At 48.0% G+C, this 26,690-nt stretch overlaps 1 protein-coding gene across 1 annotated transcript; it reads right to left on the minus strand.

The window, feature by feature from the left end:
- Positions 1–400: 400 nt before the first annotated feature.
- LOC144934644 (inactive phospholipase C-like protein 2) lies at positions 401–26,411 on the minus strand. The gene is made up of 7 exons (XM_078860690.1): positions 24,186–26,411; positions 14,261–15,559; positions 12,612–13,793; positions 11,068–11,271; positions 6,997–7,072; positions 6,190–6,299; positions 401–4,936 (listed from the first exon to the last, which is right to left on the minus strand). The coding sequence occupies exons 1-7, from the start codon at positions 26,175–26,177 to the stop codon at positions 4,175–4,177; spliced, it is 5,625 nt and encodes a 1,874-aa protein (XP_078716816.1). The 5' UTR covers positions 26,178–26,411; the 3' UTR covers positions 401–4,174.
- Between the last annotated feature and the right edge of the window lie 279 nt (positions 26,412–26,690).

Consider the following 26,690-nt stretch of genomic DNA (forward strand, 5'->3'; position numbering starts at 1 on the left):
GTAAAACAAACCATAATGTAGAAGTAATTTTCACACATTATGTTTCCACAGTTAAAAGTGACCGAACCTTTGTTAAACACAAGATGGCCAATGTTAAATTCATATTACCAGTAGACATTGCTTTAGCCATGTCTTATTTTGTAGTGTAGTTGTGGTTAGCATTTTGGTCAAATGTTTGTTGGAAACATTGGTGACAATCGTGTCATCTCACTAAAATGAAATAAAAATCCGAAAATGCAATTAAACACATTTACGTTTTATAGTAGGTGTTCATGATTGGTCCATATAACTGTCCTATATATTTACCACTCATACCTCATTTCCATAGGACTGGCAATGCGAGTTGGCCCAATTTTTCCTAAACAGGGAAATTAGCCAGCATGCCAAGTGGGACCGACACAAGACGGGCGGCAACCGACAGCATCATCTGGTGGGACAGCATGCCGAGTTCAAACTTGGATGATGCGGCTCTTGAAAACTAAAGTGACCTAAAAATATTCAAATGTGTCCAGGTGACTTTTTGTTTTGAAAAACAATATAACACTGTACAATGGGGCTCTATCAGGGTCTGTGTACGCATCTATACAACTTGAAATGCAAAAATACATAAAAATAATAACAAGATGACTGGATTAATTTATTTCCTTAATATGTACAGTTTGGTTATTCTTAATTAATAAGTTGGCACAAGAAGCATGAGCGGTCTTCAATACACATTTAATTACACGTTTAAACAATTAATTTGTCAATATTTTATTATAAACAGCTGTTACTTTAAGAAAAAAAATTATGCAATACATTTTACACAATGTTAAAATTGGAATAAAACCGACAAAAAATAATAATATTTATCAAATAATGTTACCTAGCCAACATTTTTATTTGTAAAGCACATGTACAATACAATTATGCCCCAAAACAATGACGGAGTGGTAAACATACAGAAATGTGTTGTCCGTGGTTTTAATTGCAATGTGTCCAGTGTCATTGGTTCCATAATAAACTCGCAGTGCAGCACAGAAACGTTATGTTGCATAAACCTTATACACTTCATGTAATTTTAGTAAATAAAAAAGCAACATTTTATATTCAAATTCTGCCTTTTTGGCTTTAATCTGTCCAAATGAATGTTCTTGTATCCATTTAAACTGAAAGGTAACCTGTAACAATGACAATCGAGTCCGCACCACGTTTCCGAACAATGTGCAGTCAACACTCAATCAACTCGAGACACGGTCTCAGCACGGAAGGGCAAAATGTGTGGCAAAAAATGATCAATCTTTTTTAAATATTAATATATGAACATATTAAAAGACCTGAAAGGTTTTGTACTCGGAGGAAAGACCCTATAAACTGAAATCATGGACTGAAACTACATGCAAGGTAAGCAGTGATATAAAGAGACGAGAGATGGAATGAGACTATACAACTGCGAAGCCTGGCAAGATGTTGAGGGAGGTTGTCACCTCAAATGTGCCGAGTCAACGCATCTCTTTGCGTCAGCCAGATATATTCTCTATCATAACGCAGGGTTTGTTTATGACGAATGTGGTGTTTATATTTGTGCCTGCACACCACTGCCAATGCCGTTCCATATAAATGTTGAGCTAATTCAGGAGCAACCAACATTTAAACAAGAGGCGGAGGGCAGTTAGAGAGGGCGGCAGGGGATCGGGGGAAGGACTGTGGCCACGACCACCACGCGTCGAGGCGCTCCCTGTGCGGGGCATCCCTCGGCACCCGCCGTGTCACGGGGACGATCTGGAGCGCCACCTTCAGGCGCTGGTGTTCGAATGTCCGCATCTCGGTCCAACATCCGACGTTGAAACAAGTCTTAGATTTACGTTCAAATAAAAGAGTTCTCTCTTCGTAACCGTAATTTTCCAAATACACCGAAAAAAATTATCATGAAGCGTAAGCATCTGTAAATGGACCCAGGATTGATCTTGATGGAAAATATTATAAGCTAATGAGCACGTGACCTCCGACAGACGTCCACCTCACCATAATCAGCTGTTAATGTGATCGACAGCGCTTATGAATTAGCAAAGGCAAGTCAAATGTGGCGGTGGAAAATGTGTACTTAAAAATCACGTAAAACGCACACTTTTTTTTAAACAAAGGCTTAGGTCAGAGAGAAGAATAATTCCATTAAATCACTCCCCATACTATTGCACTGTTAAAAAAATTAACACTCAAATGCAAAGATGAAACATATTGCTAAAGAAAATATTGCAATATTTCAATCAAACATTTAAATGACAGAATATCGATTTACATTTCAGTGTATATAAACAGAACTTAAACATTTTAACTGGAAGAACTATTACTTCGTTTTTAAAACTGTAGTTACTTTCTTTTCATTATCCTATAGAGGGAGGAAATGGTACCAATGGTCAATTTGATAAAAAAAAATGTTTGACCACAATCATGTTAAATAAAGACAAATATATTTAAGAAAATAGTAGTAATACTTTTGGCATTTATCATCATTTATAATTGTGTACGACCTCCTCTTGAACTATTTAAACAAAAATATACTGTTTATAACCATTACGAATGTTTACATTCTTGGCAAAACATGACAATTTAGTGACATTAACTGACAGAGCGAGGCACGAGTACACCGTGGGCGTGCACTGGTGGGAGATGCGAAGATGCACGACTGCTGAATTAACGGAGAGCACCACGAGGGGTCAGCGTGCTGTCTTTTGGTACCGCCCAGAAATATTTCCTGTTCAACAGTTTAAATGGTCGATGTTCAACGAACAAAGCAACCCGTGACCAAAGCACCGCTCGATACGTACTCTGTGAAACGCCACGGACAGCAGGGGGGGAGGGTCGTTTGCAGGAGAGCACTGGAAGAGATACTCATGATGAATTTAAACATTGGATTTCATTTATAACCCCTTGATATGTTTTTCAACTACAGTTGGGACTTACCAAGTGCACAGGAACAGAGTTTTGCGAGACGATGGTATGACACGGTGACATGGTGTGGGGTCTTAAGCCGACGCCGCCGCCGCCTTCTGAAGCGCTGCGTTCGCTCAGCAGAGACATCCCGGGCCGCGGAGATGAAGACTGCGTAGCAACTCCCAAGGATGCGGTTACCTCTGGCACGTAAATCAGAGCTCAACGGATTACCCACTCTGCACGCAATCCCAACGGTATTGCTTTGGCAAGAAGATGCACGCTTAATATGAACATATTATAAAGGTTACCTGTTGGTTTAACGGTAATACGAATTGCCGTGTTAGGGTACCGAGTCAGAAGCATTGAGATCAATGGATTAAGTCTTGGCTAATCCTTTCGAGTCTTCGTCTATGAATTGGTAACAACAAAAGGTAATGCATTTTGTGATCACACTGTATATTTATCGAGGCCCAGTTCTGACAGCTTATTTGACAGATTTGTGCCAAGCACACGCAGCTGCACACCAGAGCGCCATCCTATAGTTGGTAGCGTTGGCGCCCCAGAGGGAGTTGGACATTCCCCAGCATCGGTGTGCAATGGCGCGCGGCCTGGATGTTGGGGAGCACGTCGGCATCAACAGACGATTTCACAACCGAGAAAAGAAAAGCGAAACAACCAAAATACATGACACGTCCTCTTTTCCAGTCTTAAAATATTACCATTACTACAATTTAGTATTTAAACACTGAATAATCTGTCCAGATGGCTCAAACATAGCAAACTCAAACAGAGCAGTGAATGTGAAACACAGTTAGTGGCGCTACGTTGCATGCACACAGCTTCAATGTGGAAACGTTTTGGTACTGTTCTGAAAGTGCTTTCAATTATCTTACAATTTAACGCTTGATGCTTTCGGGATATTCAAGTCGGGAAAAACATAACTTTGTACAAGTCTAACAGCCATCTGAACAAGTGAAACCACTTACACCGATTCACAGATGATATCCAACACATCAGTAATCTAGCACGATTACAAGCATGCACCATCCAGCAACGCTCCTCTTGATGCGCACCTCATTGCTTGTGCACGTCATCTATTGCTGAGATATATTTTTAGATGTACAAGTCTACCTAAGGAACACATTTTAGTAAACATTTCACATGGATATTTTACAGAATAGATGGCCCAGGAGGCATATTTATGACCACTAACCCTTCCTGCGACACAGCTTAGACAAGTACGATATAGATTTCGTGGACGTCACAAATTATCCAAATTCAACTTCTCGGTAATTTCTCGGTTCACTTCCAAACTATCGTAGAGTGCCCTGTCCGGGACACTCCCCAGCACAGACGGACAGTGGATTTGTCTGCTCATCTCACAGCTGCTGCTGTCTGCGAGCAATGCCCTCTCAATGCTGGAGCCACGCTCCACAGGGGTTTGGGTGAGAAATGAACCGATACATATTGAATTGTTTATTTTTGCAAGGGAATCAACAGAAACGCCTTGCTGCACTATGGATGGCTCAGTAGAAAACCCATCATTAAATGAGACTGAAACCGCCGAGTTCCGGTAAGAGGTTTCTTGCAACTGTTGTGGTGCGCTGATCTCTGGGCACAACGAAAGACTGACCGACGCACTGGCAAACGTGTTACCGATATCGGGTGATGCACGGTCAACTTGAAAACATGCACGGTCATCTCTTGCCAAGGATGGAGAACACGACGTTGGTTTATTCAGAGCGTGTGTTGAGACAGCTGCTTCTGTTGCAGTTGTGCCGGTGATTGTTGTCACTAGTGTGCCTTGCTGCCTGGGCACAGGGGTGGAGAATGTGACCTCCTCTTGGGGTTGCTGTTGCAAGCCAGTGAGGAGTGGCCGCTCCTCCTTCTTGGTTGAGCCAACCTCGGAAACTGCTGCAACGCCTGCATTTTTATCGAGCCCACAGGAGATGGCGGCATTGTGCACCTGGCGGATATTCTCGATGCACTCGCCCTTGGCCTGCCGCAGGAGATCTGCCTGACCCTGCAGACACAGATTCAATGTCACTTTAGTAGCATATCAATGAATGTCTGATGACAGGCCATGTTCTCCATTTCTTCCGCTTCTGCTATTGGAATCGGCATCATGAGATAAAAAATGCAGTTGGAAATCTCACAGAGCAGCATGCTGCATGTGTCACAGAATAGATTTTCACAGAACGTCTCCAAAACAATATCACAGCTGCGCACTCCTCTACAGCTGCCGACAGTGGCTGCTGCTGCTGCTGCCGCCGCCGATGATATTATCCTCCACCTGGGCCTGCTGCACTGCGAGCCGGCACCCGCCTGGCAGCTACAGCTTCACAACCACAGAAGATCGTGCTCGCAAACACTCAACGAAAAATCAAAGCAAGACGAAGCTTGATAACCCCAACATTTCTCAAAGTAATTATATTGGAATCGCAGATCTTCCCGTCGCCAAGCCCCTGATCGCCTGTGAGCTCCCAATGGGATTCAATTAGCCACCGCTGCAACATAACGCAACAGCTCTCCTCCACTGGCCCTGATGGCCGGCACGGTCAAAACCGATAACATTGTAGCTGAGGTCTGGCGGTTACTACACAGAGAGAAGAACCACAAGTACACCCTCCAAGGATTTCAAATTTTGCCAGCTCTCCGTGAATTTTTTTTATTCAAAGGGGGTATCAGAGAGATAATTCAGTGAAGAAACTTAAGATTGGTCTTGTGTGAGTCCTCTAAGATTAGTCACGCTAATTCCTGTGACTAAAAGCATTGTGTTTGATATCTGTGCATGTTACGTAAGACGTAACACCGTTAGGTTCCACTCAGCCTCCAGGCTCTCGGATGCTGATAATGACGTTAAGAAACTACGGATATATGGAAATGCATTTAACCTATGCATGACCTTGGATGCAAGTAAAAAATCATGACCACATGCTAACCACAATGAGTATTGTGCCTCCTGCTGGACTGGCTACGCTATTGTAAAATTATACAAACAACTCCATTATTTTACAGAAACCATTATTGAAATGAGCAGAGGCACAAATACAATTTCTGGAAAATCAATGACCTCTCACAGCATATCTCACGAATAAAATATATGGTAGTAAATATCAGGCTTGATTCCTGTCATGAAACATAGCCTGCAATGCAATGAAACATTGCCTCCTGAAACAAGTCTCGAGACCGAGCGAGGCTTTCCTGGCTACCCGAGCGGAACAACAACAACGACGACGACGATGAGAGTGGGCAAGGTGCAGGCGAGCGTGCCACCTTGAGCAGGGTGACGTTCCAGGTGAAGCTCTCAATCGCCTTGGCCAGCTTGCGGCCTTTGAGTCCCTCTCTGGTGCCCAGGTTGCTCAGATCTTCATGAAGTTCCAGACCTTCGCATTCAAGACACCAGAAAGAAACGCCTTTCCAGCATCCACCGACAAGCACAAACATCAAGCGGTGTGTGTGGCACCGCTATTATAATTATTCTGTAAAAATTGAACAAAAATTACACGAATAGTTATCCATTTAAACTGATTCTGTCCGAGGCTCATTATGCAAAAACATAAACATAATGAAACTGCTTTTGTAGCTGCTGACACTGGCCTGTAACAGCAACAACAGATAGTGTGATATTTTACATAAACTCCATTCGACAAGAGCTCTAAATGAAGTTAAACTCTATTTGTGTTTCTACACAGATCAGTTAATAACAATATTTTTAACATCCATTCAAGCAATCACAAACACGTTTGCATAAATATTTTCTCCTCTCAAATAGAGTGTTCTTGCAGAAGGTTCCTCTCTTTATACAAAACATTACACTACACTTGATACAATACTGTACACAATACAATAGCGAATACAATGCAATGCACAGTACAATTGACAATAAAATACCACACGCAATGAAATACTACAAACAAAGCAATATCATACAGTGCGTGCCTGTCTAATGTTTTTAGACAAAGCACGGGTGCCCTTCTCAGCAGTCGCTCTCTTGTCTGCCCGACGCGAGGGGCCGGTGCTCGCACCTCGCTCAGCCGGGGCGCCCCCGCAGTGGGTCGAGGCTCTACCGAGGCTCCTCACCTGACTTTTGGCACTGTGTGATCTTGCCGTGGATGGCGTCTGCACTCTCCATGAGGGTCCGCAATTCCTGTATCATCTGCTCGCACAGCAACAACAACAGCAACAACAGCCGTCGTTCGCCACTCAGTGGTGGTCCCGTCACTACGGTGCCTGTGCCAGGCTCGGTGCACCTTGAGGTGCTAAGCACACAATCTACCACACACTTCTGCAAATGGAAGGGATCTAGAAAAACTAAACATTTAACACGTATGCTTTCGCAATCATAAATTACAATCCGTAATTTATATTTTGGACAAATATTTGTTGTTAAACTCTTCACCGTTCAACATAACCAAATTGTCACGTCAGCATCCAACTTCCTGGGTTCTGGCCCGTAGATGCTTGATGTAGTTTCAAGCGAAATGCCAGATCTAGTTGCCATGTCTGGCTGTGAGAATTATTCTTCTGCCTACCGGTGAGTGAGCCGAAAATACAATAATTTGTGCATTAAACGTTTGTACAAGTGACAATTTAATTTGTTCAACTCTTCTGTCAGAAAAGTACTCAATAGTTTGAGACGTGCAGGGTCCAATAACTATTGGCTTCATATTTCGACTTGGGAGAACAAACTGAAGCTTGACTTTTGTCAGAAACACCGTGGAGTGTTGAGAGAGGGACAGCCAATGGTGTATCAGCATGACATGGCACGTGCAACTACGGAAATGTTGGGAAAGTGAGGATACTATCTTCTGCACCATCGGGCACGCAGCCCAGATCCAGCCCCTAGCGACGTCCACGTTGTGGACCTCTGAGGGAAGCTCTACGCGGAAGGCAGGTCGATCGTGATGGCGCTGGGAAGGCAGCGACGCAGTCACAGATGAAACCTGCCCAACGACTTCTACGCTGCTGCCATTAGGAAGCTTGTGGGCCACTTCTGGAACCAAGAGCGTGCTAATAAAGGGTGACTATGTGGAGAAATAATCTTTTATGTCTCTGAAATATAATGTGTGACCCTTTACATATTGAACACTCTCACACCTATATTCCCAGTTGTGACTTTAAGATTCAGTATAAGAGCAAAGTTAAAAGCTGTTGCATGTGGTAGGCTATGCTGGTGTGTGATGATTCTGGCACCATTCTCCACAACTGGGGCGAGCAACGTTTCTCTACGAAAAGCAACAGAACGGCCATGAGGGGATCATTCCTTCACTTGAGATCATTGTCTTTCCTGGGAAATGGACCACCAGCTGTTCTCCATTGGCAGCCCTGAGCCAATGTGGGAAAGAACATGTCCCGAGGGCGAGGCCAATCTGTCCATAAGACGACGACTCTTGACTTGCTAACAAGTGGTGCTCTCTTTATTAATGACACATTCCTACGGTGGAGACCAGTCTCGCCATAATCTTGTGACAAAGAGTTACTCATTTCATAGACGCCAGAGGGATGTGGGCCCGAGTCAAATGCAGGAGGAATTTGAACTCATGATCGTCTGATTTTGAGTCAGCACCATCACACCGTGTTGTACAGTTTCCTCAGAAGAAGCAATCAATACGCTTTTCACGCTTACTCGTTATTAGTTTTGCAGAAGGAACGTGGAGGTTAGAATGTAAAACGTAACTTGAGCGCGATAGTGCTGTGAATAATCTCAACGCGAACACTGAAGAACTTAATGGCAATTTTTTCGTGATACGCTGGGAGCTCTGGATGGCCGGCACTTGTGCCTTGTACACAATTATTATTGTTACACACCGTTACAAACCCTACATTATGTTTTTATGTTTCAAAACATTATAAACGAGGTACTACAAACTAAATATCGTATATGCCTGCTTTTCATATTTCACTTTTGACCCCCACGTTATACACTGCTCATTGCATTTCTTATCTCTGATAGCAACGATTTTCAGTCCCACACCATCATGAGGGTGTAGAGTCAGAGTGTTCGGAGTGGACAGGCAGAGTGAACAGATTGTACAGAATGTGCAGGATGCGTGTACGGAGTGGACAGGCAGAGTGTACAGTGTGTGCAGAGTGAGTGTACGGAGTGGACAGGCAGAGTGTACAGTGTGTGCAGAGTGAGTGTACGGAGTGGACAGACAGAGTGTACAGTGTGTGCAGAGTGAGTGTACGGAGTGGACAGGCAGAGTGTACAGTGTGTGCAGAGTGAGTGTACGGAGTGGACAGGCAGAGTGTACAGTGTGTGCAGAGTGAGTGTATGGAGTGGACAGGCAGATTGTACAGTGTGTGCAGAGTGAGTGTACGGAGTGGACAGGCAGAGTGTACAGTGTGTGCAGAGTGAGTGTACGGAGTGGACAGGCAGATTGTACAGTGTGTGCAGAGTGAGTGTACGGAGTGGACAGGGAGAGTGTACAGTGTGTGCAGAGTGAGTGTACGGAGTGGACAGGCAGATTGTACAGTGTGTGCAGAGTGAGTGTACGGAGTGGACAGACAGAGTGTACAGTGTGTGCAGAGTGAGTGTACGGAGTGGACAGGCAGATTGTACAGTGTGTGCAGAGTGAGTGTACGGAGTGGACAGGCAGATTGTACAGTGTGTGCAGAGTGAGTGTACGGAGTGGACAGGCAGATTGTACAGTGTGTGCAGAGTGAGTGTACGGAGTGGACAGGGAGAGTGTACAGTGTGTGCAGAGTGAGTGTACGGAGTGGACAGGTAGAGTGTACAGTGTGTGCAGAGTGAGTGTACGGAGTGGACAGGCAGATTGTACAGTGTGTGCAGAGTGAGTGTACGGAGTGGACAGGCAGAGTGTACAGTGTGTGCAGAGTGAGTGTACGGAGTGGACAGGCAGAGTGTACAGTGTGTGCAGAGTGAGTGTACGGAGTGGACAGGCAGAGTGTACAGTGTGTGCAGAGTGAGTGTACGGAGTGGACAGGCAGAGTGTACAGTGTGTGCAGAGTGAGTGTACGGAGTGGACAGGCAGAGTGTACAGTGTGTGCAGAGTGAGTGTATGGAGTGGACAGGCAGATTGTACAGTGTGTGCAGAGTGAGTGTACGGAGTGGACAGGCAGAGTGTACAGTGTGTGCAGAGTGAGTGTACGGAGTGGACAGACAGAGTGTACAGTGTGTGCAGAGTGAGTGTACGGAGTGGACAGGCAGATTGTACAGTGTGTGCAGAGTGAGTGTACGGAGTGGACAGGGAGAGTGTACAGTGTGTGCAGAGTGAGTGTACGGAGTGGACAGGCAGATTGTACAGTGTGTGCAGAGTGAGTGTACGGAGTGGACAGACAGAGTGTACAGTGTGTGCAGAGTGAGTGTACGGAGTGGACAGGCAGATTGTACAGTGTGTGCAGAGTGAGTGTACGGAGTGGACAGGCAGATTGTACAGTGTGTGCAGAGTGAGTGTACGGAGTGGACAGGCAGATTGTACAGTGTGTGCAGAGTGAGTGTACGGAGTGGACAGGGAGAGTGTACAGTGTGTGCAGAGTGAGTGTACGGAGTGGACAGGTAGAGTGTACAGTGTGTGCAGAGTGAGTGTACGGAGTGGACAGGCAGATTGTACAGTGTGTGCAGAGTGAGTGTACGGAGTGGACAGGCAGAGTGTACAGTGTGTGCAGAGTGAGTGTACGGAGTGGACAGACAGAGTGTACAGTGTGTGCAGAGTGAGTGTACGGAGTGGACAGGCAGATTGTACAGTGTGTGCAGAGTGAGTGTACGAAGTGGACAGGCAGATTGTACAGTGTGTGCAGAGTGAGTGTACGGAGTGGACAGACAGAGTGTACAGTGTGTGCAGAGTGAGTGTACGGAGTGGACAGGAACTGGCCGTGGGGCTCAGCGGAAGAGTGGTTAACAAGCGGAAGCTTGAGAAGTCAAATTCTGGTTGGAGTTCACCGAGGCCATCATCCCTCTGGGACCGAGAAAATGAACACCACTCTGTAGGGAAGTGACCTGTGGGTGCCCCATGGCTACACTCACAAGGAATGTGGAATTTACACCACTGGCTCAGGGCTGTAAAGGGGACGATAAGCACCAATCCCTCAATGCTCAATTGATCCAGAAGTAATTTTGGCTGTGTTGTTGTTGTTGTGTTTGGCGACAGTCTGTAGAGGAGCGATACCAGCTGCAGGCCGTGGCCTCACCGTGTCATAGAGAACCACGCCCTTCTTGAGCACGTCGGGGAGGGCGCCCTGCACGTCCAGGCACGGCATCTGGCCACGCAGCACCAGTCCCACCTGGGGAGCCCCGTCGGTGTTGAGCAGCCGCGAGCACAGCACCAGCATGCACTGGGCAAGGTTGGCAACCGGAGGGAGGCCACACACCTCCTTGAAAGCCAGAACTGCCACCTGAAGATGCGCAAACGGCCCAGGCACGTGATCATCGACGGCCACGTAAGCACATGCGCACTGCACATGCGCGCACGATACGTACAGTTAAATAATACATGGGGTCATGATCCATCTATGCAGAGTTTGAGTTTTGGCTATTTGCACCGTACGTTCATTTCAGAATCCGAATATTTATTTCTACTGGAGGAATCCGATGAGCTATGAAGCTCTTTTTTTACAGATGTCCAGTAGGGGCGGGTCAGACCGTTACCACAACAAAAAAATACAAAACAGATCGGAGTGCAAAGTACAAGAAAGGTAATAAAATCACCCAAACACATACAAATAAAACTAAACTGTCACCATCCTACCAGACAAAGCCCACTGAGTTATTACATTATTTTTCAAAATCGACCTGGCCACAAATGACAGCTCAACAAAGTGGCTTTTCATTTGGATATTTATAGCAGAACAATGATCTAAATAGTCTAAATGCATGTTTCTAAATGTGGAGGGAAAATCCAGAGGACCCGGAGAAAAAATCCACGTGACCACGGAGAGTTCATGCAAACCCTAAATACACAGGCGTCAGGGGTGGGATCAAACTCTCGAACTCCTACATACCAGGCGAGGAAGAAGACATCACACCACCGTGGCGACTATTAAATAAATAAAGTTTCCACGTTTCCTCTGGAAACTCCAGTTTTTGACGACATGCAAACATGAATTAATGAATAACGAATCACTTACCACTCAACTGAACACATCCGCACCATTATGCACAGTGAGAATTTGTGCACCTATAGGCTGCACACTTCTTACTTTTTGTACCTGGGACAAAAGTCCACACGGTGATCATCCCTTCCCTACAGCAGCAGCGCGACCGCTGCTCTTTGCAGAGGTTCTCGGTGTGAATCCGGGAGCCGCCTGACTCACACTGCGGTGCATCAACTGTGAATACGGCAGGTCGGTGACCATGGCGACTGGTGTCTTGAGGACTCACCTGGTGTTGCCCCCCCTACCCTGAAACCCTGGAAATTGGTATTTTATTTATATTTATCAGACAAAACACAGTTGTTTTCATTAATGTAGGGCCCTGTTTAAATGGCTTAGACCACTCCACCCTTGGGAAGTTTCCATAGTTTTATTTATCATGTGGAGGGACAGATATTTTAAGGAGATATATTCTCTGTAAAATTGTGTAAAATACAGTCTTTATTTCATAAATACATACAGTTTAGATTTGTCCCACACCACCGATTAGCATGGTTGGCTACGTATGGTGTGAAAGAAGTTCAACGTACATATCTGCCTCTGATGTAATGTACCGACACGTTGAGCATTCAACCAACCATTACCTGCGAGTTCTCCCGCAGGTCAGCGGCGTCGCGCAGCGGCTGCGTCGCTACGCGGAACACCTCGTCCACCACCTTGATGCCAACGGTGCGCATGGTGACGTATTTGTGTGTGCGGCGGCCCCGCATCACGGACAGCCCCCGCTTCGGAGGCTTGCCCCCTCCGCGGCGGTTGGTCACGGCCACGTGGATGAAAATGGACGCGTGGGTCAAGAGCTCGCCCGTGAGGGAGAGGAGCGGCACGTGACGGTATCCGGGCTGGAGGCACTCCAAGGGGATGGTGTACTGACCGATGAATTCGTCTCCTATGTAGTCGTCGTCCAGTACCACCAATCGTAGCAGAGCCAGCTCTGGCAAGTGGAGCTGGAACTCAAAGCTCTCCTCAAATATCGGGTGGTCTCCATCGTGGTATACAGTCTTGGTTCTCTGCTCCGCACAGTCAGCTGGAATGCCGTGAATCTCAGCTGCCACGTAGGGGTCCAGCACTTCCCCCTTGGCACCAGAGCCTTTGGGCTTGGGGAGATTTTGCCCACTAATGATGCGGAGGTGCAACATCTGAGGACAGAGGCCAGGGAAGCTTTCGTGGGTGTTGGCACGGAAATACGAAACGGCTTCGCGCATGATTGCAGGCCGCAGCACGTAGCCGCAGCCACCATTCTGCTGAAACCAGCCAACGTTAAGGTCCAGCATGAGCCCCGGTGTTTGGAGGTTGAGCCCCACCAGCTGGCAGCCACACTTCCAGAAATCCAGCGGGTTAACGTTGCTCGAGTCCAATCGCATGGGGCTTGGGTACACGCGGGAAAGAAACCTCTTATTATAACTCAGGAAGTCCTCCGACCTTTCGCTGATAAGTCGACCAGCCTGCAGCTCGCTGAACGAACTTATTTCCCAGTATTTCTGGCTTTGAAGAGCCACATCAAAGTCGCGGAAGCGGACAGACTGGCAGAGAGACGCCAAGTCGGAGAGCTCCCGTGTGAGCGTGAGCCTGCGTGCCTGCTCGGGCTCGCAGTGCTGATGCCCAATCTGCGCCGCCTCGTCCTCCTCGCTCACGTCGCCCTCGCACTCCTGGCAAGCGGGCGGCAGTTTCCGGCCCTTAATGAGAATGCGCCCGCGGAGGCTCTCCGGGGAGGGAAGGTGTGCGCATGACGCGATGGCTGGCTCCGTGTACAGCTTCTCTTTCAGTACCTGCAACATATAGTCAACAGCCGCTCCATTATTAAACATCTCACACTATCTGGAAGTTGTAACCATTTACTTGTTCACATAGCTACAATAAACCCTCGAGGGATGATGTGCCGAGTCAACCCGCGACAAAGATACGAACGTTCGACCTTCTGACTACGTGCCGCTCCCTCTATCGAACCGAGGCGGAATAAGAAGCAACCGGTGAATTCTAGATAGAAACAGGTGCAACTGTGACCACTGGCCCAGTCCTCCTAGCAAATCTTGCATATTCGCTGCCGTCCATGGTAAAAATTGGATTCCCACGTAATTTGTCCCACGAAACCTCGGGTACGTGAAACCAAAGCAAAACACAAGCACAGTGTGGTCATAACTCTTTTTTTCCCGACATGTGACTAATATCTCCTCTTAATATAAACTCGTGGGAGAACACAAGCGTAAATGTAAACAACACCTGCAGTAGGTCTCACCTCTTTGATATGGCGCACCATAGTGCGCTGCTGGGCCGGGCAGCAGTGCGTCTCCAAGCACAGCACGAGAGGGTACTCCGACACTGCAAAGGCATGCTTGCCAATAGCGTCCAGAGCCGCCCGGAGAGTGATCGGGGACGTCATGGTGTGACCATTGAAGACCAGAGGCTCCTTCTCAGGACCATCCCACACATCCAGCTCCACGGAGCGGCAGCCCAGCCGCAGGGCCCGAATGAAGCCCCCGACGTCACTGGGACCACGGAACTGGTCTTCCACCAGGTAGGTGTTGTGCGAGGCGTGGACGTAGTAATGGGAAAGGGGCTGAGTCATGTCCTGGCACACGTGCCGGTGATCGGGGTCAAAGACGTGGCACTCGGGGGATAGCAGGTACCGCGTGAAGCCATCGATACCCAAGCAGCCGGCGGCTCGGCCTTCCTGCGATGGTTCGAATCGACGGATGATGTCTAGGCTCACCTCCTCCGAAACCTGTGCCATTCCCTGTTCTGTATCCAGAAATAGAGAGAGGTCTTTGACATCCAGGTACTCTTTGTTACTGGAAAACTGCACAAGCAGGAAGTAAACTTCGGGTCGTGTTGCTAATACGTTGAAAACGTCAATGAAATTTTCCACCGTGAGGCCAATAATGTCATCTGGCCGATCGTTATCTTTTAGCACTTCCTTCAGCTTCAATTTAACGTACAAATTCCTTAATCCTGGGTGTAGCTTATGAATCAATTCCACTGCACCGGCCTCTGAAAGGTATCCTGCGTCTTCTGTGACTGTGCATTTAAATTCTGCCTGCAGCCAACAACTGCGCAGGCTGTTCTGTCCAAAATGTATCGAGGCAGAGATGTCCTGCCTACCGCTGCACGACAACAAGTAGCGCAGCCCCGTCACCCATGCGCTCGCAACGTCAGCCGAGTTTGCAACCAAATCCAGCGACTCGTAGCTCTCTCCGTAGATAATGGAGAAGGCGCAGTCTTCAGAAACCTGCTCAGATATCCCGTTACTGCGGAAGATGTCCGTGTTTTTCCCAGCACGCACCTCCTTTATGGATCGCACCTCCAGGCGGGCTTTGTCAAGGTCCTTCTTGGACGGCTCCCAACGCAGGTGCTGCAAATCTGACTCCAGCAAGAAGAGGCGCTGATAGATGCGGGAATTTGACCTGACCTTTTTCAGTTCGGAGCCCTCTTGCATGAGGCTGACGCAGTCGCCGGCACTGCTGATCTTCTTCTCTGTAGGCATGCTGCTAAACGACACGGTCTTCTTCCGCTCCGGCTGCTTCTGGCGTGAAGTATCCTGAAACAAAACATGAAGACCGATGGTGAAATACGTTACGTGCTTAACACGCCAATATCGTCAAGCCTGTAAGAGACTGACGAGTACATGCCATGGTAAATATGACGGTACATCTGTGTAATAGGTACACAATGTGGTTCAAATCCATATATTGTAGCCACATTGTAGCCTATAACACCTGTTTTGTGCATGGTGGTCACCCATCCAAGAACTATCCAGGCTCAGTGCAGCTTCGCGTCTGAGATCTACTTAGTTTCTGAGTCTTGAGATACATGGGGAGACACGGTGACACACGGGGAGACACGGTGTCACACAAAAGCTCAGGGTCTTGAGACCCAGGGCTGGGACCATGCTCAGAGCCGACTTAAGCCGAAGAAAGCACAGTAATTGGATTGCGTATGATGGACTTGGTGAAGAAAATCAGTGCTCAGAGGCAGCTGAAGTTAGGCTTGGCTTCAAGCTGGCTCACTTGAGCCAAGCCTGAGCTGAGACACGACTTAGAATAGGAGCCTTTGACCTTAGCTTTAGGAGGATCTCCGTGCTGCACAGCCACAGCCTCCACCCCCATTGCACGCGGCAGATACCGCCTCTGCACTGCCAAGCACGGGAGGAGCACAACAACACGTCTCGCGCCAGCGAGGATGCACGCGCGCACACGCGTGTCCACGGTCTCGATGGTTATATCACAATCAGTATAAAACACAAACTCACAAAGTAGTTCAACTACAGCAATCGTAACCTGATCAGTTTTATTTTTTATTGATAAAGCTTCAAACATGTTTCCAAAAATGGGTCCATGAGTTGGCGGTAGAGATACTTGGCTTTACGTTCCAATTGCTAAAAGAAGAAATGTTGAGTGGGGAAAGTGCTCCTAAACTTTGTCTGCATGCATGTGTTTAACCTGAGTAAGCGGAACGTTGTTACTCTTTCAGACACCACCAGTGCGTTATTTATCAACCAAGAGAGCACTAAAAATACTGAGCCCGCTTTTCAAACACACGTTGCTTCAATGTACATAAAGGAGATACTTAATAATTGATGAGCTGTATATCCCAGACAGGGGGCAATTGTTTTTTTTTCATCTAACGATAATGCACACTTTCTTGTTCTACCATTTCAAGATTACATACCCAATGGTAGCTACAACATATTTAGAAAATAAATTTAGGCTCAAGCCGGTACAGCAAGAATGAACATGATTCAATCCTGTAGGTTAAATTAACTCAACATTTGCAGACTTTATCTGTGTACACATCCTTAAGTGCACAGATGTGTATGCTTGTAGTCAATTATCAAATTGCAGTGTACAGTACAGTGCACAATGCATCGAGGATATAAAATTTTCCCACTCCCGGGACATGTCCTGCGATCCCCTCGTCACACACGCCACTCGAGCAGGGCTCCACTTTGCCACAAGAGTTGGGACTACACTCAAATGTTCGCAGCACATTTACACAGCACGCATATTTGTATCACAAATTTACATGAAAAGGAAAATGTACACAAACAATGATTCAGTATATTTGGTATACGTGAGGCTATCCTGAAGGTACTGCGTTGTTTCACAGCCAGTCGTGCAGCAGTAGAGGGCGATGTGGCTTAGTGGCATTCCAATTGAGTCATTTGTGGTGTCATTTCGAATTTGGCAAATCTGGACCACGACACCGGCACAAAAAGGCCTACTCTTGCGTGTGAATTCACGTGACCTTTAATGTCCACTTTTAAGCAGACGGTGGATATGTTCCAATTGATACAGCTGCAGTAATAACCAGGGTGGCCCGCATGACCCCAACTGCTCCACCTCTGCAACGAGTGGCGAACGAGCTACCGCCCGGCTGCGTCACCGTCAGTCGTGCTCAAATATGTACGGTACAAAAGAAGTTCAACATATGCACACAACTCTCCCATGGAGCTCAAGCAGCACGGCCACGGGCAGGCCTGCTGCTGCTGCTGCGTTGAGCACACACGCCAGGCTCGTGTACATTCAACACACGCAACACTTTGGTTAACGTAAAAAAGGTGATGAAGGCTGGGAAACTTCACTGTGTTACGAAAACTGTATTGAGCCAAAGGTGGTGTCAGTAAAAATTCCAACCACACAGCACCATATAAATTACGGCTCTGCAGATCAGATAACACAAGATAAGAATGTTGTGGTACTCAAAACAGGATAACATGCAAACATGCAAAGCAAATGTGTTTACGCCCAGGTAATTGTTTCATGGCTTGATAATGGAGGCATTTGATTAATGGAGGTATTCGATTCCGGCAGTCACGAAAGCTTCAAATCAAGATTGAGGAATTTGATTGTTGCCAAACCAGAAATACTGAACAAATGGGTACAAATGTCTCTCACGTCAGTCACTGTTATGTCTGGACTTTTTAATAATCATCATCATCATTTACTGTGATATTTATGAAAAGCATACAAGAAAAAAATGTTGGATTATGCAACCGAAATTATCGTATTATTATCCTTCGTGTAATGAAAATGTGTTGCAATGTAGAGTGGCATTTGAGTACATGAGCAATACATCTCACAAGACAGACAGTCTCCAAAACCCAACCGCAACATAACAGCACCCGTTTCAATGCTGTGCTCAACAAGCAATGTGCGTACGTACTGTACACTGGAATTCTTTCGCACCGTATAGTCAACCGTGCTAATCGAAGCAATGCCAATCTCTATGCCAGCACGCATCCTGTTTACCCTGAATCCTCCAAGATGAATGTGCAGCAGATCGGCAGAGATGTGCACCCCATGAACAATGCATTTTATCAACATAACCAGGCATAAGCCACTTCCGGTTGCACCCAAAAAGACCAAATCTCCTAAGTAATGTTCACTGTGGTGAGACCATGCGGCTACAAGTCCCTGTAAATGTATGCAGTCTGATCCTACGTGTGGAAAGAGATGGAGTAAACATCTACTAAATTTGCAACCGGATTATATAGAAGTGCAATTAAAATCGAATATCCTCCATTCCCAATCTATTCATAAAAAGTGTAAGTCTATCGGCCTATTGTCACATTTGAACTGGCCGTGACCCCCCATCCCCACCCCCTTCAACGACCCAGTGACCAGCTGAGTGAAGTATGGTCAAAAAGCACTCATGCCTAACACAGACAATGAGACGCCTTCATCCAGAAGTGAATTAAGGTCTCTAAATGATTAATTATAAGAAGAACATCATTTTTATTCTCAGAACATCATTACGACTATATTACAATCTTTAACACAATATATTATACAGTATATTAATTGTGATTTAAAGCTTTCGTGATTGCAGGGATTCATATTCTTGGTTCTTTCGGTAAAGTTACATTGCTTGTGTTGCAATCGAAACGTCGTGAGAATTTTATTGTTTTATTTTTATTATTTCCCTTCTACGTGACGTTACCGAAAGAACCAAGAATATTAATTGTGATGTTATTCAACAATAATAACCATTCGATAACTAATTGTCTATAATGTATAATCAAGTCTGAAATAGTTTTCTGTTTTAGCCAGTTTAAAAATAATTTATTTTCAGATATTGGAGTGTGGAAATATACATTTTCAGGTAAAACGGGATGCGATTTTCGTTCCCACTGCATGCTATTCAAGTGCCCAAGACATGAATACAGAAGTGCAAGACTGGAGATGTGAGATTGAAATCACGCGAAAAACGCTCCTAATAATAAAATAATGTAGACCGTATTACAAAAGTTTATCTTTTCAACGCAAATGCTTAAACACATTGTGAAGGTTAAAAACATAAAATATGTCTCTCTTAACAAGGAGTATTTTTTTTCTGAAACCCACCAAATAATCTCTTAGAGGTCCATTTTAGTGTAAATAATACAAATGGCATCAATTTTTTTTAATGTAAGCTGGGAGGATGATATAGTGGATATATTTGTAAAACAGACTGAGCAATACTGAATTGTATGAGCACTGTATAGCATCCAAGGGACAGATTATTGTCAAACAACTAAATAAGGAAACAAAGAAATAATTTATTTTGAACATTTGCGTTTGAGTTCACATGAATGTACCCGAATGAATGATGCAGACACAGCCAGGGGCTGTCATGGAAACAATGCAGAGTGCTTGCAAGGCCTCCATCAGACACGGCAATAATGCTGGTAACCATAACTTTGGTATTCGAACTTTTCTAAAACCTAATGAGACTCATCCAAAACGGCCTATACAATCCAAATGCTGGTGTAATGGAGTTAAAATGGTGACTACTTTTGTAAGTCTAATTGTGTGATATAGAGGAAAAACTGGAAGATACTTGGTCAGGATTTTGTTTTAAAATCTCTTTTCTAGCCCTTACACAAACAACAGTAAACACACATGATTTATCGTCAAGATATTGCCCCAAGATGTACCCTACGTAGAAGATGAAGGATTTGATTAACACATTATCACGCGATAAAGGGTTCTCCCCCGGGCAGCATGTAGTTGGGAATGGTACATTACAATTTTATAAAATGGGTAATTAAGATCATTTGCGAGATTCAAATCCTATTTATAAGCAATTAACACATCACCCTTTCTGGTGGCCTTTGAGGCGACTTAAATCGAATTAGTAACAAATAATGGCACGTTCTTATTAATGAGGGACATTAAATCAGAATGTTAAATAATAAATGGCTTTAGGGTCTTGCTTAAACTCGTTTTGCTTTGCAAGGTGTCAATGGGAAAACTTCTCAGCCTCACACACTCCAGTCGTGCGTTATTAAAGCCCACGTGGTCTGAATAGCATGCGCTTTGCTCAAGTGACACACTTGAAAAACTGCCTTGATTCAAAATGCTGCCCATTGTAAAACATGCAGTCAGTTTACTCGTTGCTAGGAAAAGATTGAACTGCACGAATACCAGTGCTGCAAACATGTTTTTTTTCCATTATCGGTAACCCAAGTGGAAAACCCCCCAGTAAAAACCGGTTACTAGTTTGCCGCACGCATAGAATGTCTCGCAACAACCAAAACATTTTCTTTTTAAATGAGAAGCACACAGGGCACTGCCGTAGTGTTACGGTTAGCGGCACGCTGGGATTGTCAGCTCGATTCCAGCTCCCGGCAGGGAATCAACGCAGGTTTCCTCCATCTCCCTGTGCCCAGCCAGCAGTAGAAACGGGTTCCCCACAGGGAGCCGATCGGCACGTCGCGTGCGGTGGGGTGACGTGCCATTACGCTCACCTCTTCCAGGACGTCTGGTCAGTGTGGAATATTAGAATGCCCCCTACAGTTTCTCTCTGGTGGAGGCCCTTCGGCCAGCAGTGGCCTGCGAAAGTAATTGCAAGGCTGCACCTTTACCTTACACGGTAACCAGCGGTGGATTGAAAACACGGCTCTGCACACGCACTCTGTGGTGTTTATTGGTCGTGTCCCTCCAAACAATATTTTCATTTGTTCAGTGACCATTTTGAACACGGCTGTTATGATCGTCAGAAAATCCGAGATGGTAAATATTTAATCCATTTCTAATTATGTGTTCATATCTTCAATGCAAATTATGAATATCTTCTAAACTTCCTGTGAATATCCTTGGTTGCAAGCGAATTGCCTTGCCTGACTCATTTTATGATTTGTTACCCACTACACGTGATCGAAGTGTCGCAGCGGCTACATGGCCCTTTATATAGCGTGTGGTTATGACGTTTCTTAATGTAACAGATACTGTACACATTTAATACATTTTTTTAAATTAATCATCACCGAGCTTTATGGGGCTCTATGCTATCCTGGCGTATTTGCAATATGTTCAACAGCTAAATGCCAATGTTGAGGCTTGCCAGGCAGCCACGAGACGGCTTTAGGAGACAGTTCATGTAGGTGGCAGAGAGCCCACAGTGGTTAACGACATGATCCAGAGTTTGGGTTGCATGCCCACAATCGCACTACTGTGGATTTGTCTCTAATTTTTAATTATAAAGGAGATGTGTGCATCGGCTTGTTGATGTTTTCATGGTTCCACCAGTGTCTTCGAGGTGGAATGTCAAATCCAGTAGGAGAAATGTTAAGTCTCAAATGAGGTGTTTATTCTGCATGTCTGGGTTGTTCCACTTGGGTCCCCCCAGCATCCTTCTGGACCTGGATTAAATTCTAGGATGGTTGACGATACAATCTCAGAAGGGGGATCCGGACATGAGTCAGTGGCGAGTTACATCTTTGAGGTCTTGGTTAATGGATAGGTTTTTATTGGCAAGAAAATGTGTAAACTCCCTTGGTTTGTGAGGTGAAATATAAGATGAGGACACAAGCGCACATTGATTCTCACAGCACGGCACCTCTGCGTGTGTCCTCCACACGTGCCCGTGTGTTCCTGTGACAGCAGCCCCCATGTGACAAGCAGCAGCAACAGCCGATGCCCATATTCGCGTGCCTGTGTGGGCGTTGCAGTGAGAAACAGCGCATTCTGCAATCCCCACACCAACTCACACATTGCGGTCTTCCTCAGGGTGGTTAGTCACGGGCAAGCTGCCCAATAGTTGGGCGAGGTCATTACCACCATGTTAATAGTTACCGTTATCTTGTGGAATATTTGTTCAAATGAATCTAATATCATCGGTGTAACAGAACAAAGCATTTTGATGATGAACCCTAATCAGCCCTTGGCCTAGCAGTGCTCCCAATCTATTTGAGGGAGAGTAAGAATGTTTCAAGAGTGTGGCTTGTGATGTTATAACCACGTGACGCCTACTCTCTTCATCTTACCAGCGTCGTGTGCCCATCTCTGCGTGCGTGTCCGCGCGTCTTTGTGCATGTCTGTCTGCAGACCCGCGTGTCTTTGTGTATGTCTGTCTGCAGGTCTGTGTATATGTGTCTGTGCACTCCCCTGTCAGTGGCAATTTCAGGTCCTGCGCATGTGTCTGTGTGCGTGGGGAGTGGTTACGCAGTTGTTAGCGTGCTGCACTACGGACCTGCTGACCCGAGTTTGGCCAACACCGGTGATGGTTATCTAAACCAGTCCTGGGCCTCCCCTAGGTCGACTGATCCTCAAATTGAGCACCTGGTGCGATGTGTAAATATCACAAGGGAGACAAAGGCAGCCGGGCGTGGTTCTGGCCGTGCCGGCCTTCATAAGTGCTCGCACTTACCCCAATAGGCTGTTAAGGCTCTACCGTGGGTCTTCATCTGTTTAAACCAGACACACACGCACACTGTGGCCAGAGTACCATCAATTCCTCCGGCAAGGCTGCTTTGGCTGGGTCATGGAGCCTGCATGCCCGGCCATCCACCCCAGCCCAAGCAGCTTCTGTTTGGCCGGATAGAGTGGGGGGGCTAAACAGGCACGGCACAGGCTGGGGAAGAGACGGGCTGATGATACGATGTGGAGCTGGGTGGACTTGCCGATGACCGGTACCAGCGGTGTCAAGATCGACCTCTGTGGAGGAGGCTCGTGAAGGACGCTGCTGCTGGGCAGTTGGAGGCAGTCGCCCTCCAACAACAACGGAGGGTGGAGAGGAGCGACGCTCACAACCACGAGGAGAGTGCCAGGCGGATAAACCCCAGCGAGTTGGCACAGTTGGGAGCACAGGTGGTGCATCTGCCAGTCATCTCGGTCGATCAACCCATGAGACCTGCGTCTGTCCCGTGACCTCCTGCCAGCGAGCCTTTGACGCTTCACGTCGCCTCAAGGTGCACCTAGGCTGGCACAAGCGCCGTGCTGACGTCACCGCCGCCGAGTGGTGAATGGCGAACCGTGTGCGTGCACTCCCTCGCAAAAGGCAACATCAGCAGCAGCAGTGGCTGCTACAACATTTCCAGCACCTTGCGCACACAGCCAGTAATGGCATTGCGTGTAATGAGGCTTAACCTCAAGTTCAACACCAAACATTTACTCTGCTCTTAATTCCGGCCGATTTAGAGACATTTTCTTTAGACTTGTAAACACACACGACCCAGTGACGGATTGAAATCTGAAAGGTGATATACGTCTACAGTTTAACCAATACGGTAATTGCAAGTCTTGCTATTCTGTTTCGGTTGGTGGAGAGTGAATATAAACCGCGCCTAAGAATGACATTTTAAAGTCAAACATTGCAAACGCAATTACAGAAGGTGGTAAGTAGTTAATACAAGATCATTTTGTATTCACGTGTCGCGAAATGTAAGGACTACACTTACATCATAATTATTTCTGAAATTTATTTCATAATCCAATGTGAAACCTTCAGTCCTGGGGCAGCGACAGGAGGCCGCGCGTCCACCGCTCGTTGTCGAGCTGCGCAGTTCGACCCCGGCAGGTGGCCGAGCTTCGCACCCCCCCCCCCCCCATGAGCCCATTAGCCATGCAACACACGCGCCCGTCTGCCTCACAGCGGACGTTAAAGATCTCGCAACACGTCCCCGCGCTGCCCTGGCGTGACGCCGGCAGCACTGGGCTCTGCCGCCGTCCCCCACGTGTGCCGTAGTCACGGTCCAAATTTGTCCAATTTAGAAAATTAAACTAGCAAATTAAGATAATTAGAAAACGCAAAACTTGGCCGGTGCCTCCTTAAAATAAGTCGACTCAGTGATGCTTTCCTGGGTAAACAAGCATTTGAAATAATAACATACGATTCTAATAACGAAGGAGGCTCCATTGAGCGTGGTTGAGCGCGGTGTCACCCAGGCAGGACCCCCCTCCTACCTTGATGATGCTCGCCTTCCTGGGCAGCGTCCTCCTCCCATGCGGCGTCACCACCGCACCCCCCACGGTGCCCGGATCTGCGATTGCGCGCCGGTGCTGTGATCCAGGCTGTCCATGTAACAACTGCTCCGGTGCGAGAGGAGGCCCAACTACTGGACCATATGGCTGGCCCAGTCCCTGCTCCGACAGAGGGCTGGGCTGCTCTCTCAGTGCAGTTGCAAGGGCCGAGTTGTTGGCCTGATGTCCTGATCCTTGATCGACCACGGAGCCGGATTGTTGTCCGAGTCCAAATCCCATCGTGGGAACCATCTGCTGTCCTGATGCAAGCCCCATACCTGGGCTGGCTTGCGGTTTACGATCCGGTTCTAACACTGCATCAAGACGCTGCGGTCCAGCTACCTGGCCGTACACCTGGCTTTGCTGCTCGACACCAGCAAAGGACACTGGACCAGCTTGACTGCTCCGACCGAGACCACCCACCACCTCGCCTGGCATTTCCACCCCGAGTTCGTGTCCTCGATTGCCCCGCTGACCTTGGGTTGCCCCAAACCGTGGGTCTGTGTGCTGAGCCAGTCCTGTCACAAAAACGGCGCTGCTCTGATGTCCTTGCGATGTCCCAAATATTGGACTGGGTTGAGGTCTTTTCCCTGCTCCTAAAACTGGACTGGCTTGCTGTCTCAGTCCCGCCGGCACAAACATTGGGCTGACCTGCAGTCCGTGTACACTTTCTGGCACCGGGATGTGCTGAAATCCCGTCCCTAATGAAAGGCTTGGCTCCTGGTCCTGTCCCATTCTATACGACGGACTATGCCGATGTCCCATCCCTGGTATTGGGCTTCGTGGCGGTCCCATCCCAGGTATTGGGCTTCGTGGCGGTCCCATCCCTGGTGCTGGGCTGTGTGACTGTCCCATCCCTGGTGCTGGGCTGTGTGACTGCCCCATCCCTGGTGCTGGGCTGTGTGACTGTCCCATCCCTGGTGCTGGGCTGTGTGACTGTCCCATCCCTGGTGCTGGGCTGTGTGACTGTCCCATCCCTGGTGCTGGGCTGTGTGACTGCCCCATCCCTGGTGCTGGGCTGTGTGACTGTCCCATCCCTGGTGCTGGGCTGTGTGACTGCCCCATCCCTGGTGCTGGGCTGTGTGACTGTCCCATCCCTGGTGCTGAGCTGTGTGACTGCCCCATCCCTGGTGCTGGGCTGTGTGACTGTCCCATCCCTGGTGCTGGGGTGTGTAGCTGTCCCATCCCTGGTGCTGGGCTGTGTGACTGCCCCATCCCTGGTGCTGGGGTGTGTAGCTGTCCCATCCCTGGTGCTGGGGTGTGTAGCTGTCCCATCCCTGGTGCTGGGCTGTGTGACTGTCCCATCCCTGGTGCTGGGATGTGTAGCTGTCCCATCCCTGGTGCTGGGGTGTGTAGCTGTCCCATCCCTGGTGCTGGGCTGTGTGACTGCCCCATCCCTGGTGCTGGGCTGTGTGACTGTCCCATCCCTGGTGCTGGGCTGTGTGGCGGTCCCATCCCTGGTGCTGGGCTGTGTGACTGCCCCATCCCTGGTGCTGGGCTGTGTGACTGCCCCATCCCTGGTGCTGGGCTGTGTGGCCGTCTCATCGCTAATAGGCCTGGATCCTGTTCATGTCCCATTCTAAATGATGGGCTCCGCTGCTGTCCCATCCCTGGCACTGGGCTGTGCTGTAGCTGCTGTCCCATAGCCAACACTGGGTTGTGCTGTAGCTGTCCCCTGGTATCCAGCTGTAGCAGCTGCTGTCCCCTGGTATCCAGCTGTAGCAGCTGCTGCCCCACTGTCCCTGCTGCTGCTGCAGGCCGCCCCTGCGCTGGAGGGCCCGCGGCCCCGTCCCGCAGGCCGCATCTCCCGTTGGTCACGGCCTCCCCGGCCATCGCGGGGCCGCTCCGCTCGCGCGCCGCCGCCGCCGCCTTCGCTGCGATCCGGGACTCCTCCAAGCGCGCGGCGTGGAGATCCCCGCCGCCAGAAGCAGCCATGCGGTGGTGGAGGGGGGGGGACTAACTCACTCACACGCACGTATACGACTCACTCAATCAGCAGCAATCTGTGGAGTCTATAGCAATGGTGGAGACAGAGGGGGAGCGTGCAGACGCAGAGACAGCGACTCTTACTAACGTGGGGCGACCACAGAGGAGAGCGCCACGGGGCGAGCGGCGGAGCACGCGGCGCGTGCGCGCGGGCTGCACTGAACCCCCCCCCCTCGCTGTGCCGCGCCCCGCCCCTCAGCCTCGCCGTCTCCTGGGCGGGGCAAACCCAAACATGTCGGGAGGAGGCGGGGCTACATCCGGGCTTGTGATTGGGGGGCTGTGTGGGCGTGGCGGAGCGCGAGACGACACCACGTGACCATTAGACGCCCCCCCCCCCCCTGATCCCCGCGCGTTAAGTGGCTGCCCGGTTCGCCGCCGCGGGTTCCCAGACACCTCGAGCTCCACACAGACAGCCACGCGTGGTAATCCCCATGACGTCACGAATTAACTCAATTAAGGCTT

The sequence above is a fragment of the Lampetra fluviatilis genome, chromosome 10 (genome assembly GCF_964198595.1).
Source record: "Lampetra fluviatilis chromosome 10, kcLamFluv1.1, whole genome shotgun sequence".
NCBI lineage: Eukaryota > Metazoa > Chordata > Hyperoartia > Petromyzontiformes > Petromyzontidae > Lampetra > Lampetra fluviatilis.